Below are 18,209 nucleotides of genomic sequence, written 5' to 3'. Positions count from 1 at the left end.
CATCGTGTGGGAGAGAGAAGGAGAGAGAGATTGAGAGAGAGCAAACCTCTTTGTGTAATAATAACACGTATTTTGACCAAGTCCTCTTTCGGGGATATTGGCGTTTTGACCATGACTACACAGGATACATTTACCGACCAAACAAATGCACAGTCACTTCCAGGACGAGATTGAGTCACAAACAGCCACTGCCACACGGACCAGTGGACGGCCCAATCGATGCTAAGCTGATTCTCTCCCGGGGACAGACTAATCACGACCTCCAGAGACGGCACTTTTACTTAGCATGGTGAATCATGGGAACTCATCAAGTCTTTCGGGATGTATATCCTGGCAACAGCAATTAGGCGGATGTTCATTTGTCACCTTGGGTGCTGTCACACAACTAGGGAGGCTTCTACAGGGAGCTGTCACACAACTACAGGCTTCTACAGGGTGCTGTCACACAACTAGGGAGGCTTCTACAGGGAAAATGTATTGTCTTCTAATTTGGTGGAGAAATCATTGCTCTTTTGTTTATGTATGTTACTTGAATTGTTAATATAACATCACATGACAATCATGTATCATTTAAACCTAGCTAATTATATTGTTACTTGAATGAGCAGCTGACAACAAGAAAGCATTTTAATTGATTGCACATGTACTGTACAGATAATAACACTGATCAAACCTGGACAGATGCAGGATTGTTTTGTGTGAAAACTGATGGGACTTCCCGATGTCAGAGACTGGTAGACTGATAGGAAATGTCTAACTGAGGTTATTTCAGCCAAAGGGGGCAATACTAGCTCTTACGGCATACAGTGTCCTAACTTTTTCCTCAGTAGAAATTGGCATCTGTGTTTTTTTGTTAAATAAATTATAACAAAGTTATTTTCATTGTTTTTGGTTCAATTATATCACCTTTATCTATAGATATTGTTTGAAAGAAGATCAAATATTGATATGTCAGAATGGGGGGTGTCCATTGGTTGACAGTAGTTAGGTTAGACACACTGTACCATGAAGCCAATCAGGGATGTGCATTGACACACTGATGTTTTGGTGAGCTACATTCATTCTGCCCATCTAAACAAACACCTACTGCCAGTTGTTTCTATTTTTCACTACAGCATAGCAATCTTTGATTTGGTATTCCCAATGGGGGAAAGGCTGTTGTGGTTTAAGGAATTGTATTCTAACAGTAAGGCATTCAGACAGAGGTGGATGAAATGCACAAAGATGTGTTTGTGTTTATGTTTATTCGCCAAGTTTAAATCATTTCTACTTTTCACATAAATTCAGACAAAGAAATTGTGGATGGTTGTTGGTCATCTGTCAATATGAACCCCATAAGAAAACAAATAGATTTGACAAAGCTGACAAAATCAGCTTTTGTCGGGCAAGAAAATCCTGTCTGAATGGGTCCTATCACGCACATGAGGGACGCTGCCAGATAGCCTAGCCCTAGGACATTACGCTGCCAGATAGCATAGGACATAAAGGGGTGAGTCACAGGCTGCATTCTCGCATCCATCCGCTGGCCTATTGTCACCATAGCAACAACGGGTCTTTGCTTTCAAGGCCATCAAGCTCATTGATATCGTGTGTGTGTGTGTGTGGGGTGGGGGTGGGGGTGTGGGGGGGGTGTACATGTGCTGTACTGTATGAGTTTCTGTCTTCTGACGTCTCTAAGGGGTGTTTGTGTGGGTGTGCGGATTTCCATTGAAATCTGGTAGATCTTTTGTGTGTAATTTGTGTGCGTTTCCACTGACTGAGAGAGACTCCCCCCCCCCCAAAAAAAATTTGAGATAAAAAGCAGAGATATCGAAAGTAGAGATACAAATGGAAAGGAAAGATTAAAACAAAATGATGTCGCTGTAATGTTAATTCTCTCTCTCTCTCACACTCTGTCACTGTCAGGGTTATACCAAGTCCATTGACATCTGGTCGGTAGGCTGCATCCTGGCTGAGATGCTCTCCAACAGACCCATCTTCCCTGGGAAACACTATCTGGATCAGCTCAATCACATCCTGGGTAAATCACCATTCACTGTTTTACATGCAACATTTGAAACTGTTTAATTACTTGTTTGCAAATGAGGATACTCGTTTGTAAATTCAACCACGTCTCTAGACATGCTGTAGTACCTTACCCTTACGTCTTACCTAAGTTGGACCCCCAATAAGCATGCAAGATATTCAAGCTGATGACTGTTTTGGAAGACTTATCAAAAGACTTTGCAAGAGACATTGTGGTGAGTAGCTTCACCGGTTGATCAAAATCAGATGCTGGTCTCTCTGACAGCCAGTGGCTTCCTGCCTTAAAGCTGCTTTTGACTGTGCAAACTTCTCTCCGCTAAACCTGAACTTACAAACAAATCCCCTTATTCCCCAAACAAAACAAGGCTGTAATGTCAAACAGGACATTTACAAGGGGAAATCATCAGAAAACACGTTAGAAACTTTTTTTGCACACACTGCTTCAGTTGCTTAGGTCGGCTTCCAGCACTGACAAATGGATGTGTGCAACTCAGGCAGTAGGTAGCCAATGAGCAGGTTACATGCATGTGGTACAGTAGATGCCCAGAAACGTCCCCAATATTTTGGAAAAGCAAATTCAGACAGAAGGGCAAGGTCTTGGCAGGTAATGATTGAGCATGGTTATTTAGCGACACCTTCAAGGGGAGAAAGCGACAACTTTAATGCTAAATGTTTATGAATTCCCACCATAAAGGGTCAATATCACACCTCTTCTAATCCATATCTCCTCCCTCTGATATTACGAGTGATATATTGGAATATTACCACTCCAATGGTTTCAGCACACAACACGGAATAGACATTGGGTCGATTTTGGGTTGATGTTAATCAAACTTGAAGTGCTGAGTCATCCACAACTATATCCTGTCAGTCAGATGTTGGGTCAGATATTACTGATGTGATGAAACCTGCAGCAGAAATCGAAACTGCCACTTGACACATATTGGTCTCGTACGTACCGCATATTTCAGTAGCAGTTACACTGTACCTTGTCATTGCCGTTATTAGAAATTGTAATTGTATGTTGCCGATGTTCTACACGTTTTAGAAGGGAAGAATTAGAGATCAATGTTTAAACACGATTGTAAAACATTCACTCACTCTCACACAAACTCTTTGTCTTTTCTCTCTCTCTCTCATATACACATAAACGCGTGCGCACACATTCACACACACACACACACACACACATTCTGTGTGCTCCCTCCCTCCCTCTGACTGTGTGACTGTCTGACTGTTTCTCTGTCTGTCTGTTTCTCTGTCTGTCTGACTGTCTGTCTGTCTGACGGTATGTCTGTCTGTCTGTCTGTTTCTGTCTGTCTGTTTGTCTGTCTGTCTGTCTGTCTCAGGTATCCTGGGCTCCCCCTCCCAGGAGGATCTGAACTGCATCATCAACATCAAGGCCAGGAACTACCTGCTGTCCCTCCCCCTGCGCTGCAAAGTGCCCTGGAACCGCCTCTTCCCCAACGCTGACCCCAAAGGTGAGAGGTCAACTCTTAATTTTCACACTGTTCGGACAAGTGTACGATTTCGACTGTTAGGAGACATGCTAATCAGGCCAACCACTTGGAACTGGTTTTCACAAGATCCTGTGATGCTGAGCTATCAAGTTAAGTGTGACAAGAACTATCCAACCAAATAACTTACAGGTTGATATGACGTGAAGATGTTAAAGCTTTGTATACTGCTTCAGATCAAAGGGTAAGACACCACAAGAGCTGATGCAAAACTCAGTTCTTGGTTCAGACCACTCTGCTGGACCCCAGAATATGGACTTGCTCCTCTGCCTGATATATAATTCAATGATTCCTTAAACAAAGAAGAAGTTTTCACTGTCCTTTTATTTTATATAACAAGTTTTAAGCAACGTTATCTGAAGCTGCAGGTCCTCAAGAGGAACTAATAGAATATACAGAGTGCTGATGACTGCATAATCCTTAAAGGGGTGGTTCACTTTTTTGTTGTCACTTAGACTCTTAGACAGTACCTGTATCCAGATACTGTCCGCATTCCTCATTTGTGTCCGTAGGAAAAATGGACACAGGTGTCAATGGAAAAAAGACAACGCAAAACCACCTCCGGAGGTGGAAGGTTGACACGGTCGTATTGCATATTGTAAATGCAATCTGGACACAGAGGTCGTTACCCACATTGTCATGCAAGGTGTAGATGCGGACTGGCAAAATCCGATTGTTATCAGACCATGCCCGATCCAGTCACAGGATGTATGTTAATGCACGGTCACATGCATCCTGTGACGGGATCACAAAATGATCTGATAACGATCTGATCGGGCCAGCTCACCGTTCCGTGTCTGATTGGATTTCGTTTAAACGTCTACTCACACAGCTTGCGGTCACAGGCCACATGTGACGGCGAGCTGTGAGAAAGGGACATTTAAACAAAATATAATCACAATGCAGACATGGAAGTCAGACAGTGGGTGCTCACAGATTCTCATAGATTCCAGTTAGACTTCTGCAGTCAGAACTCAAAAGTTGTCGCTAATGCTCAGAAATGGGAGAACACATTGGTAGAATGGGAGAAAACATTGGTTTATGTTTGTTATATCTGGAGACATAAACAAAATAGGCCTCAGCACTTCATCTGGAGATAACATCGCTACACTAAAGGAGCGTTGGAGTTTCTAGGTACTTTCCCAATTTGCTTTCACTACATTGCGCCAGCAAACCTGCTGGACGTAGCTAAATAACAAAGATACTCACGTAAAAAAACAAACCATCTGGATCAATCAACAGTGGAGATAAAGTATCTAAAAATGGGTGTTTGTGTCCAAAATAGTGAACCATCCCTTAAACATTGTCAGCTTGTCTAGTTGTAGATGCTCTCATGCAGCAATTAGTCAGGTTTTGGCTGCTAGGGATGATTCATGTATTAGTCAGCACTTATCTTAAGTAGCATGAGTCATCTTTCTCAGTCCTCACAACCCTAACACCACCCCCCTGTCCATGTTTGTGTTTCAGCGCTGGACCTATTGGATAAGATGTTGACTTTCAACCCCCACAAGAGGATCGAGGTGGAGGAGGCCCTGGCTCACCCCTACCTGGAACAGTATTACGACCCCACAGATGAGGTGAGACATCCACCAGTGGAAAGGTTCTGGTCCTTGAGATGAGGTGAAGACACAGGTCCACAGGGCTAGTGTTTTGTCAAAAAGCCTGTGTCGAAAACTCAGCACATTGTCATTCTGAAGGCCTCCTTGTGTCCCATGACTTCTCTGTGCAACAATGTGCAAAATATGAAGTATTCCAAGTTCTCTTGGTTTGAGTAAAAGTTTTGATTTGACATTGAAAAGCTTTCTTCTCTGTGATGCCGTAGCCTGTAGCTGAGGCGCCGTTCAAGTTTGACATGGAGCTGGATGATCTACCCAAAGAGACACTGAAAGATCTGATCTTTCAAGAAACTGCACGTTTCCAACAAGCCTTCAGGTCCTAACCTCCCACACAGGTAAATCCATGGTCAATTAAAGGGTTTAATTGAAAGTTTATTTTTATTTTTACACCTTAATAATCATATGGTTCATTAACATCTTATTTCTAAATTGCATGGCTAAATCAACTGAGATGAACTCTCTGCCTTGGTTGGGATTTACTTTGAGGTGCTCTCAGGCATCCTTTGCTTAGAGATGAATCTGCCACCAACTCTAGGGCCCCAACATATCACTGGAATGTAATGACATGTACTGTTTCCTGGAATGGATACATGTAAACAATGAAATCTGATGCTTTCTTTGGGATTTAAACTTACCCTTAGCACTAGCAACATTGACTTAGCAGTGCTTCTAACGGTATGTATAGAAGCAGAGATACACCTTCCTTCTAGTCTTCAGGACATTGGTCCAATACAGATCTTCAGGAAGATACATCTCTGCTTCTATAGATTATTATAGTATACTATACTATATATAATACAGGAAGATGTATCTCTGCTTCTATAGATTATTATACAGGGTATCCGCGGTGTCTTGAAAAGTATTAAAAGTTGATAAATACATTTTGGGAAAATCAAGACCCTTTATAAGTATTAAAAAGTCTTATCACGATTTTATGAGGTCTTGAATTTTGTAGGTATTTTTCTGAATTAGACTGTTCAAAGAGTTTGAGTCCTAAAAACTTTTAGTAAACGTTTGTGAATTTATTAGTTTTATTAAAAAACAAAGATGAACCGGAAATTCTGTTGTATGATAGTGGGTCTAGTCTATTGCAAACTAAAACTGTTAAGTTAAAGCTGTCACTGATGTAAACGGTTACAGCTCGAAGTGGCGGTGAGGTCTGGAAAAATATTGACAAGGTCTTTAAAAAGTCTTAGAAAGGTATTGAAATGAACCTCAAGATTCCTGTATATACCCTGTTATAGTATACTATACTACCGGTATATATAATATCTCTGCTTCTATACATTATTCAGGGTTCCCACCGGTCTTTGAAATCCTTGAAAGTTTGTGAATTTGAGGGGGGGGAAATCAAGGTCTTAAAAGTTTTTGAAAATAGACATGGGTCATTGAAAGTGCTTGAATTCCCATCTCTCTCTCTCTAAAAAATATATATATATATATACATATATATATATATATATATATACACAGTATAAATGTTTTACTTAGCTCCTCCTCTCTGTATTGCTTAACTTTACACATATTTCACAATATATTGTTTGGCTGTGCGGTGGTAGAGAAGGCAAGAGACCATCTAGTGTTCACACATTCAAGCCTCTCTTTTTAATTGTTGTCTGTGAGCGGATAGTTCCTATTATATAAATTCTCATCTAGATCTGTCTCAAACTATGCCGTGTTGGGTCCTTGAATTTGAGGGAATTGAGTCTTGAAAGTCCTTGAAAGGTGCTTGAATTTGATGTTTCAGAAGGTGTGGGAACCCTGATTATTATAGTATACTATACTGTATATAATACTAGACAGGTACAATTTCTGTGGAAATGTTGCGCAGCTTTTATTCTACAAATGGAACAAGTCATAGACTACTAAGAGGCATTAAATAAAAGCTGTTAGTCATGTTGATGGTCTTTCACAGTGCTCTCCTCTCCCCCCCAGATTGTTCTCTGGACTCGCCTCTGCTCCGCCACTGCTGTTCTCTGCCTCCACTGTGTTGCCGTGGTTATCTCTGTCTTTGGCGCGTCGCCTGTATTCCCTGGCTCTCCCGTCAGTCCACATTGCTCAGGAATGGCGTCAGGAATCAATCTCTCTCTCTCTCTCTCTCTCTCTCTCTCTCTCTCTTTCTCTCTCTTTCTTTCTCTCTTTCTCTCTCTCTCTCTGTCTCTCGGGCGCGTGTGCTCTCTCTCTATATATGTCACCTTCCCCCTTTATGCCTATGGGGTGAAGGAGTCACATGTTGGCTTATAAATGTGGAGGCGCTTGTGTGTTTTAAGCCAAGATAAACAAAAGGTTTTTGTGTCTCAAAGGCTTTGGCTCTGGCGACTCCTGTTCAATCAGACTCTTGTCTCTCAAGTCAGATAACAGTGATAGATTTTGCTGTTGTGTTTTTAGTGCAATTGTTGTTATGGTTATCATTATTCCTACCCTGCGTCAGCAATGGTAGACAATTGTTTTGGAGTGAACGGCGTATGTGAATTATCTTTATAGCTCGTTTTATTCTCTAACTTAAGCCAAGCTATGATCAGGGACATGATCATGATCAGGTGTGAAACTCTGGAAGACCCCGCAATTAAATCAACTCATTTATGCAATGAATGCACACAATCATTCGCGGACTACACAGGGAAGAATGGCCTCCGATGGTTTTTCACAAGCGTAAACACTGTTAGAGCTCCGTTCTATCAAGGAGACGTTTGTGGTCTTTTTCAAAACCCTGATACACATACACACCCACACACACACCCACACACACCCACCCACACACACAAATAGAAATGCCTCAGATGCAATGTGAGGGCTCTCTCATGAGTATGTCCACCATCACAGCTGATTGATAACATGTGGTAATTGATGGAGGAATGAAGATAAATAGATGGATAGAATTATTGAACTATTTGTCAATTGATGAGTAGGATGGCTGGAAAGGACATGTTCATGGTCATTTAACATTAGGTTTGGTGAACTTCAGTAAGTGGGAGAGTTTTGTTTTTGAGGTCAGTCAGAGGCCCACTCCTTGCCAAATTGAAAGCGTCAGTAGTTCTCTGAGGCAACCTTGGCCTTTATGATACGGGTGACTTCCCCATCAGTTTCTCCTCAGTGGTAAGAAACCATACAAAAAATACATTTGTTATCAAATAAATATCACCATCTAGGGACATTAATGAGTTGATTATCGTGAACCCTTGTGTCTGGGAAAAAAACAAAACAAAAACAAAAAAAACGTGCAGTGCCTCCTTTTCTTCCTCTGTCGTATCTATCTATGTTTCTGGTCTGTCTTTTGCCTTGTAACAAAAAGACTGTGCCCATTGCATGACTGTTAAAAGCTCTGTATACAAAGACTATGTAAGTGCCACTCAGATGGGAACCCTGGGCTCCTGTTATTCTACCTTAGTGGTCTCTCACTTCTCAATCAGAGGGTGCTTATAATCTGTGTTCTAGATTTGCTTTGGGGTTTTTTGCGTGTGCTTTTGTCTTTCAGTTTTGTTTTCTCTTCTTCTGATCCAGAGATTTCAAGACAGGTGTCTGTTGCATGCTAAAACCTCTCGTCATACAGTTGTGTTAGGAGAAGAAAGATATCTCATTGCCTCAAGAAACACAATCTGCTCCTTTTTAAGCATGACCATTGGTTCAGAAAAATTATTGAACCAATTGAGATACGCACTTAATGGGTTATGCAGGAATATGTAAATTTCTGCCAGAATGTTTGCCAGGTTTTTTTTATTATTTTTTTAAGCTTAGAACACCTATACAATATAAAATATTCTTGGTCTTATAAACTACATTTTGTCTCAAATTGAAGCCAAAAACTCATAGAATATACTTGTGTGCTTCAGCAGTTTATATGGACAACTTTGCTGAGCCTGAGTTGAATATTTACTTAATTGTGACATTTATGGATTCAGTCCACTGGAACTGTTTCAATGATATGGAGGTTTATACTGTAGCAGTGTGTTTGTGTATACCCCTCAAAGGGATCCACAGTTGGATTAATGAGAAAGTGAAAAATGACAAAATGTTAGTGCGTTTTTGCAGCACTTTTCCCAAACAAAAGAAGTGAGGCGCTGTTTGCATCACAATGTTTGCTACTCCCATATCTGCCAGCTTGTTACTGCTGCCCTCTCAGTGGTCCTAGTTGATCTGTTCATCCATAGCTGTTTTCAATGTCTTAAGTGGTTATTTTGTTCATCCAACTGACCAGACATACCTGTGCTGCAGCCTCTCCTGTGTGTACTGTAGATCTAGATCATTTATTATGGGAGTGAAAAGGAAAACCTAAAAATGAACAAAGCAAACTATTCATTAAAAGGTTGTTGCATTAACGTTGTTGCATAGAAGTTGGGCAATGTCTGTGCATATTCATTCTCAAGTAACTGGCCCTGACGTTTCACATGACAGTGCACTTATTGCTTACCAAGTCATAAGAATACATGGATGGATGTTTAGCTTAATGGCAACTCATTAGTTAGTGCTTGGACTACTTGATCATTGCTTGAGATGCTCAGAGAAAACATCTCCACGAGGAGTAAGACATGTGGAGTAAGTCCAGTAAGTCAACTGATATCCTATTTTGACAAAGGTTTTATGCTCTTTTATATGACTCACAATGCCATCATCGGACATAACTTAGCCCAGGATGAGATGCCTGCAGGGCCTTAAGTTACCTGTAGATGGTGACTAAATAACAGGAAGGTGGAGGTGGGGGGGCAGGGCAGGGCAGGCGTGCTAGAAACCCTACCACAAAAACCTTAGAAGAAGAGCTTCTGCAGAGTCCATGTGCAACATGTCTGGTGTCTTTGTGCCTTTCTTAATAGTCTTGAATTCCAAGATTTGATGTGCAGCTTTGTTTAGTTGGGGATCAGTTGTGATTGCAGTATATTCTTAAGAAATTATGAAAAATAAGCACGTTGAATCACATTCTTCTCTTTACCCTCACGGTTACGTGGTTTTACAATAAGTTACTTTGCCGCAGCTTTGTGATTGTGATTCTGTATCAAAAAGATGAAGACTGAAATTTATATTTTTTGCTTTACCCCCTCCCCCCTTTTTGCCTTGTTTCTTTATTTTGATGTTTTGTGCAAATGTTTTTTATTGTAAAATTAATGTTATGTTTCTATTGAATATTAATCTTGTTTTAAGAGTTGTGAGATGTCCTTTGTATGTTTTGATTAGTAGAACCTTTAATTGTGAATTTCACTTATGAGCTAAAACAAAAACAAAAAAACAAGTTAATGTCTTTTTGGTTGTGTTTTTGGAGTTTCTGTTAGCATCAGTAGCTGGAGAACCAGGCCATAGAAATGGTTTCAATTGATTGATCTTTTAATCTTGCTATGCCATGTGAAGGAGTTGACTTGAACAAAGCATTTATTTGCTGATGTTAAAGAACTGACTGCCATTTTAAAAAAACAACAATAGCAATTTATTATTTTGCCTCGCTACCATGACATGTAACCTAGAAAATAAAAACACTGTATCCTATTTCATGTCTCTTGGGTGTCATTTAAAAGACAAACACACATACTATGTTGTGCCTCTAGTCTAGACAAAGCAGAGAAAACCACATTCAAGAATCCTGAATTAGTCCAGTTTTCATGAAGATCACATAACATCATAGTATTTGCAAACCTCCCTCTCACTCAGTGCATATAGTGTGTCCCATTTACAGTTAGAACACACACCAAGTTGAACATGTGTGAGGAGACATGACAATTACTGTTCATCAACAATCCCCAACCAACTTGAAAGAACTTGGGCAATTCACCAACACACACGGGTGAACATTCCCTGGACTTTTCAGAGACTTCTGATCTGAGATCTGAGAAGTCTCAAAGCTGTAATTGTTTTGAGATTGAGCTTTCAACAAGTCCTGACGGGTTCACATACATCACACAATGCATCATTTGACACATTATTTTTGACACATAATTCTGACACATAAATAAAAATTAAAATTAAAAAAAATCACAAAAAGTGTGTAGGCCTATATAAAAAGTTTATATATTTTTATTATTAATTATAATTATTCATTTTTCCAGGCAATAATACAAGGGAGTGGTAACAAACAATTAAACACAGGAGAGAAGTACAATAACAAAATTCCCACAAACCTTCCATCCCTCCCCACCCAACCTCCCCATGCCCCAGCAACCCCCCTCCTCCCACAAATATCCCTCCCCCAATGTACCTGCAACCCACCCTCCCCACCACAGGACCCCATGGAAGGAGCAAATAGATTAGCCTATAGTAAGGACTAGAGTGTAATAATGGTTTAATTTCAAACATTTCTAAAGATACACTTTCACTTTGAAAGTGTGGAGAATGTTGTCTGAACGGGTTGGGGGGGGGGAATGTAAATGTAATGCTTTTGAATTCCAGGCTCCAATGCAAAAAAGAAAAAAATATGTGAACTCAGGCAAAGTTTTCTCAACACTGTATCAACACTTGCCCTGCCCTATTTGAAGTCTGACGTTTTCTCCATGATGGATACAGTATGATGGATACAGTATGTGCTACTGTGCCCATGTAGACATCACCATTTACACAGGACCGCCGCCAATACATTCAAGTGTTTTGGTTGGCACGGTAACGGGAGAAATGTCCTCCACAAGCATTCAGCAGCACAACTGGGGAAATGGGAAGAATAAGAGGAAGGGGAGGAGGAAGGAACAAAAGGAACATTTGTCTAAACTCATTTTGTCTGAGAGAGCTGCTGAAGCTGACGACTGGTTGCCGTGGCAACGGGATGGCCTTGGAAAAAGAGCATAATAGGTCTCTTTTAACGCTGGAGATAGATTATAATGATTGTGAAAGTTTATAGATTATAATGAGTGAAAGTGAGACAAGAATATCACTTAAAAAATGACTAGATCTAATTACTCATCTCAATTTCAAAAGCAAATCCCCTACTGGAGAATGCAAAGATTGGGAAGTTTTTCACCTAAGTTAATGATAACATGCAATTAGACACTCTGGCCCGTAGAGGGCTGCATTTCCTAACTCATTGACTTGAGACCGCTGTGTTATTTTCGATTCCCTCAATTCAGTATCTGGCTATGCGCTATTTTTTTTTTCTCTAGCTGGGGTTAATGTTTTATTTTTTTTGAAAAGTGGATATATTTATATATATATATATTTGGATATATATGGATAGTTTGGAAATACTATCGAGATACTATTTCAAAGCGCCTTTCTCAAACTCAAGGACACTGTACACCTTATGGCAAAAAGTTGGCATAACTTCAAAGCTCACACATTGTTTATCCTGAAACTGTACACGCGACCTTGAAATTACGGTAATAAAGGGTTTGAGGTGCTCGCCACCATCAGGTGACCTCTGTGGATGAAGGGCCTTTTCAGTCTGCCGTTTGTTACCAAGATCAGATGCCGTCTGAGTGTGGAGGGCATTACTTTGTGAATTATGGTTAGGTTCTATAGGTTAGGTTCTATAGCCTAAGTTTATAGGGCTAGAGAAGGCGCCGTTATGCTACATTTGTTAGGCTGGGTGTTGGCTTATTTATTTATTTGTTCTCCACTGATGAAATCAGGGAGGGGACTATGATGCATTATCTGTCTGTTTGTATCTCACAAGCTAGATATGAGATACATGCATGCTAGATGTATACATACTAGATACATACATGCATGCTAGATGTGAGATACATGCTCTCACATGCTATCTCCGACACCACTGGGACGGAACTGACACTGATTGGGTCAATTTGGACGAAACTATGGTGAAATATGAGTCTTGCAATCGAAAAACACCATACTGTACATAGCTGCCTTAACTGTACATAGCTTACTACTACCCTCTCCTGTATACAGTGCTAACTACCATGCTTGCCATACAGTACCTATCACTATCACTATTATGTTTTATATCAGTAAAAAAACAAAAACATCTGGTTAGATGCTAAACTGCATTTCGTTGTCTGGTACTCTGCAATGTACGTATTAGGGTCACCAATTGAGGTTTTTTTTTCTCCCGAAAGGGGGGGGGGGGGGGGGGGTTATATTCTGAGTTACAATCTGACTTTCATAATCTGTAAAAACTGAAAAATTACCTTGCCCTACTTTTTCACCAGACCCTGTCACATATTATCATGTACCAGAGCGATTGCAAGAAGAACGTTTCTAGTAAAAAAGGATCTGCCTAAGATATACAGCACACCACCTCATCTGTGAAACATGTTGGAGGGGGTGTTATGGTTTGGGCATGTATAGCTGCCACTAGAACTGGCTAACTTTTCTTAATTAGTGGGCTTACTTCTTCAAGCCCAACTATTGTTCTTCAACAAACTTATTATTATGAATGAATGAATGGTCTTTATTGTCATTGATATAGTACAGGTACCAAACAACGAAATTTGGGAGGGGGGGCTCCCCTGGTGCTAGGAAAGAAAAAAACAAGAAGGGAAAGGAGCTGGTTTACATAAATAAAGGCTATGTACACTATCCACTATACTATACTGTACAGATAAAACACTGTGCTGTACTCTATGCTATGCTATACCTATTCTAACATTTCCTATTTCTCTGCAACCTTATGTACCCTAGGGTTGTCATATTGCACATAGTGTTATTGCACATTCATTTAAAGTGTCGCAGTTTGCAGGCTTGAAATGTACACATTTGTGCCTCAGCACTACACCTGATTTTTCAATCCAGCAGCTGCCATCAACCCGTCCAGACTGTCCAGGGCCCAGAACCTAGGTCTTTGCTGTGTTCAGGGCCTGGATGGCCCTGGGGTAGAAGCTAAGCTTCAGTCTGTTTGTCCTTGCGAACATGGTCCTGTACCGCCTGTTCGAGGGCAGCCGAGCAAAGTGTTCGTACCCAGGGTGGGATGGGTCTCAGGAGATCTTGGAGGCCTTCCTGAGGCAGCATGTGTTGTACAGCTCTTCCAGAGAGGGGAGGGGGGCGCCGGTGATCTTCTGGGCCGTTCTCACGACTCTCTGTAGCGCATTCCTCTCTGCGGCTGTGCAGCTGGAGAACCAGTTGCAGATGCAGTAGGTGAGGATGCTCTCCACTGCGCAGCGGTAGAAGGCCACCAGTATCTCCTGTCTGGTGTGGTCCTTCCTGAGGACTCTCAGGAAGAAGAGCCGCTGTTGTGCCTTCTTGATGATGGCTGCTGTGTTGTTCTTCCAGGACAGGTCATCCTGTATGTGCACCCCCAGGAATCGGAGGGTTGAGACTCTCTCCACGCTCCCTCCGTCGATGAGCAGGGGCTGGACCTCAGATTTTTTCCTCCTGAAGTCCACGATGATTTCCTGGGTCTTTGACTGGTTCAGCAGCAGGTTGTTAACCTTGCACAGCTTGCTCAGCTGCTCTACCTCATCCCTGTACGCCGCCTCGTCCCCCCCCCGAGATGCAGCCCACCACGGTGGTGTCGTCTGCAAACTTTACGATGGAGTTGCTGGGGTGGACGGGGGTGAAGTCGTAGGTGTAGAGGTTGTAGAGGATGGGGCTTAGCACGCAGCCCTGGGGGGACCCAGTGCTGAGTCTGAGGGCTGTGGAGGTGTGGGAGCCCACCCGCACCCTCTGGGGGCGGTCGGACAGGAAGTCCTTGATCCATGCACATATAGAGTGTGATAGTCCCAGGTCTAGTAGTTTGGTCACTAGCCTGTCTGGAAGGATGGTGTTGAAGGCAGAGCTGAAGTCCACAAAGAGCAGTCTCGCGTAGCTGTTTCCCCTCTCCAGGTGGGATAGAGTGGAGTGGAGAGTCGTCGCGATGGCGTCCTCTGTGGACCTGTGGGCTCTGTAGGCGAACTGGTATGGATCCAGGTTGGGCGGGAGGCGTGTGACTATGTGGGCCCGGACTAGTTTGTCGAAGCACTTCATGATGATTGGTGTGAGTGCCACCGGGCGGTAGTCGTTTAGGCAGCTCACCGTATTATCATTATCATTAGGTGGGCTTGCTTCAGCAAGTCCAAATATTCTTCCTCGACCTTCTTATTTGGTGGGCTTCCTTCAGAAAGTCCAACTATTGTTCTTCAACATACTTATTATTATTATTCCAATAATTCTTCCACCTGCTGCTCCTCCTACAACTTCAGAACAAGCTACTTCAGCTATGTATATAACTTTTCTTTTTGTAATTCCAAAACCCCTCATCTGGGTAACATGGTGGGATGCTGAATTAGGCCCGCATTCTGAGAGCCACCTTGTATTTAGATGTAAATCTAATTGAACATGCATTTAATTTTCTGATGATAAAGATTAAGGCAGAGCATCACCAAAGAAGACAATCAGTTATTGCATGCAAAGGATTATGTTATTATAGGTGCTTAATTTGGACATTATATAATACGTCCCATTACTTTTGGTGCCATGAAATAGGGGGACATTGGGGTATGGTAAAATGGACAGAATTACCTTGTCTTAGGCATTTCCTGATTTCACCGATGCCCACCGGAGAAAATGCTTGCATTCATGCGGCCCATGCATACGGCTGATTATTACATTTCTGACTTGTATTCAACTGTATTTTTGAAAGGCTGATAAATAACATGACTTTGAGAAAATAATGAGCCTGAGACAAGGTAAATCCAGTTTACTCATCCCCTAACTAAAACAAAAGGATAAAACCATAATGTGAGGCGATTGTACTCAATCTGTGACTACACTTCTACAGCAACATCCAAATGTAAAAAGTATTTTTTTAGTAGTAACAACATGGCCATGTGGGGGAGGGTTCTTGGAATGTAACATCCAATGAAATTGCGAGCACATTCTCCCATCGCTCCATACCAGTTAAAACCAAGCCAGAACGGATCATCTAATCTCCAGATCTCCAAAAGAGGCGTGAGATGAACAGCGCGATTTAGATGTACGGCTACGCGAGACTGCTCTCTCTGCTGTAGCGGACGCTGCAGACAGCCCTTCTCATTCAGTACGTAGCTACCGCTGCCAAACGTTCAACCAGCTGAACGTACCCCAGGTGACGTCGGCGAGTACCTACGTGGGACATATAAATCATCAAACTGGCAATTAAGCTGTGCAAGCTTTCATTCTGGACTTTTTCCCTCATAGGCTACTGGTTAACCAATTACAATTTATTTAGTAAACTCCTGTTTTTGTATTAGGTCGCTGTTGGAATATAATCTCTTTTGACTGCAAACTGAAAGAGATAAAGATGGAGATGATAATTTACAGCTAGTTTGCTTGGAACACATGGTCTTGTTCTTCCGACGTTGTCAAGAATCTAAATTCCATAGACGCTGTCTCACTCTATTACCTGCAGTCCGCTCCTGGAACGCATGGAATATGAATAAAATACATTAAAGTGGCGTCACTGTCTTGGGACCGTGGCAGCGGAATGTGAGATACAGCTCAAGTGGAGAAAATTATTTTCTCCGCTTCCACAAAGGGGAATAATTGTTTTGGGTAAGTAGTCATAGCCTACTATATATTTAGAAACGAAACGTTTTAATCAAACTATGTATTGTTAGTGATGGTGAGTTTATTAACTTGGATGTATGAGCTAGACACATATCCCAATGTCTTAATTATAGCCTATACCAATATTTGGCCCATGGTACAAGTTTCATGCTTTCAAATGTCCCATCGCGTTTATAGTCTACTACTTCGGTGGTTGACTGATCAATCTCAATAAAAGCAATTTTCATACGCTCATCCAGCTAAATATCTATGTTGTCACTGTGCACTGTTTCGCATATTAAGCTGCAGTGCCATGAGATGAGATGTGGCACGGAGAGCATTTCGGAATCGACGCAGAATATAAACACATGACATCACCAGGATGGCAACTCTTTCCACCATAGCATGCTGCTTTTCCTCACACATTTCTTACAAATGAATTGGCAATAGGTTGTTTTATAATAGCAGTTCATCCGACGACAACAAGTGTAGTTTCCCCACATGCCATAATATAATTGTCTGTTTGAATAACATAATTGCATAACAAGTCATGCATGGATCGGACGTGTCCATGTAGTAACAAAAGCATCACAGCGTCGACCGTGCCATTGGGGGGGGGGGATATCTTTCGGTGAATGTTTACATGTAGCAGAGAAGGGTGATGTTTCATGCTTGGTTGCCGCGACTTTATTGTATGCATAGGCCTAGATGAAGTGCGCATGGAGAGATGTTTTCAAGATAAGGATCACCTTGAGAGTAATCGAGTTGGCTCGATAATTCGCTGCCATCTGTTTATGCAACTATCAATAAAATATGTTTTCCATGAATATTTCCATGGGCACTTGCACATACAGGTTTGTGATTTTCACATTTTAAATGGATTTGGTCAGAAATGCTTTTATGAAAAATGCAAGGCTTCATGTAGTGTCTTAAATACGTCAACAGTGTGCGTGTAGGCTAATATCAATCAGCACAGAGTGCATTTTAGCTTTCTCTCATCGGATGACATTCATTTTTGTTTTAAGTATAATCTATGAAGCAGCATAATTAATTATGGCATATACACTGATAAGAGGTTACTGCATTATTTATATTCCATGGTCTTGTATTTATTTACACATCCGGGTGTCTGGCCACCTCAGTCATAGTCCCACCTTTTTTCCTCTTGTATTGGGAACTGTATGTGTCAATCATAATTGGTTCGTCCCCCCCAGTGACGTCTTCATCACAAAGTAACCAGGCTGGCTGGAACCTCTCGAACACAAAGACAACAACAAAGACGATGGAAATGTACATGATTACCAACACTTAAGGGTCGTAGATCATCTATGTCAACATCACTGCTGGGCACAAATGAGCACAGTGAAAATCAATAAAACGAGGTCAACCGTTTATATGCTATGAAAATTATTAATATCAAGCACACCAGTGAATTTATGTCAAGCTTTGGTCTGAACAGATCGGATTCAGGTGGTGAGTATTGACAAGCAAGGAATGTGCATGGCAAAGTAAATTGAAACATATATGTTCACTTTTTATATATATTCTTGTCTTGACAACCTGAGCAAAAGCAACGATGATACAACAATTCACGATTTAGCTTGCTTGTTTTGGGAGGAAAGAGATAATCAAGCACAATTTGGAGCGAAATCTGGAAGAAGTGTTAATTGCATAGTGTGGT

The 18,209-nt window shown here is 41.4% G+C and overlaps 1 protein-coding gene across 1 annotated transcript in view; it reads left to right on the top strand.

The window, feature by feature from the left end:
• mapk1 (mitogen-activated protein kinase 1) overlaps positions 1–10,630 on the top strand; it is a 35,451-nt gene extending 24,821 nt beyond the window's left edge. Inside the window, exons 5-9 of the mRNA XM_080531198.1 lie at positions 1,906–2,020; positions 3,375–3,506; positions 5,010–5,119; positions 5,365–5,493; positions 7,094–10,630. Of these exons, the coding sequence (XP_080387324.1) occupies positions 1,906–2,020; positions 3,375–3,506; positions 5,010–5,119; positions 5,365–5,481 (474 nt within the window). The 3' untranslated portion in view covers positions 5,482–5,493; positions 7,094–10,630. The remainder of the gene's footprint in view (positions 1–1,905; positions 2,021–3,374; positions 3,507–5,009; positions 5,120–5,364; positions 5,494–7,093) is intronic.
• Positions 10,631–18,209: the final 7,579 nt, after the last annotated feature.

Source organism: Nansenia antarctica (assembly GCF_963989245.1).
Source record: "Nansenia antarctica genome assembly, chromosome: 5".
NCBI lineage: Eukaryota > Metazoa > Chordata > Actinopteri > Argentiniformes > Microstomatidae > Nansenia > Nansenia antarctica.
The sequence above is the reverse complement of the archived record's forward strand: the minus strand, read 5'-3'. Positions and strand labels throughout refer to the sequence as shown.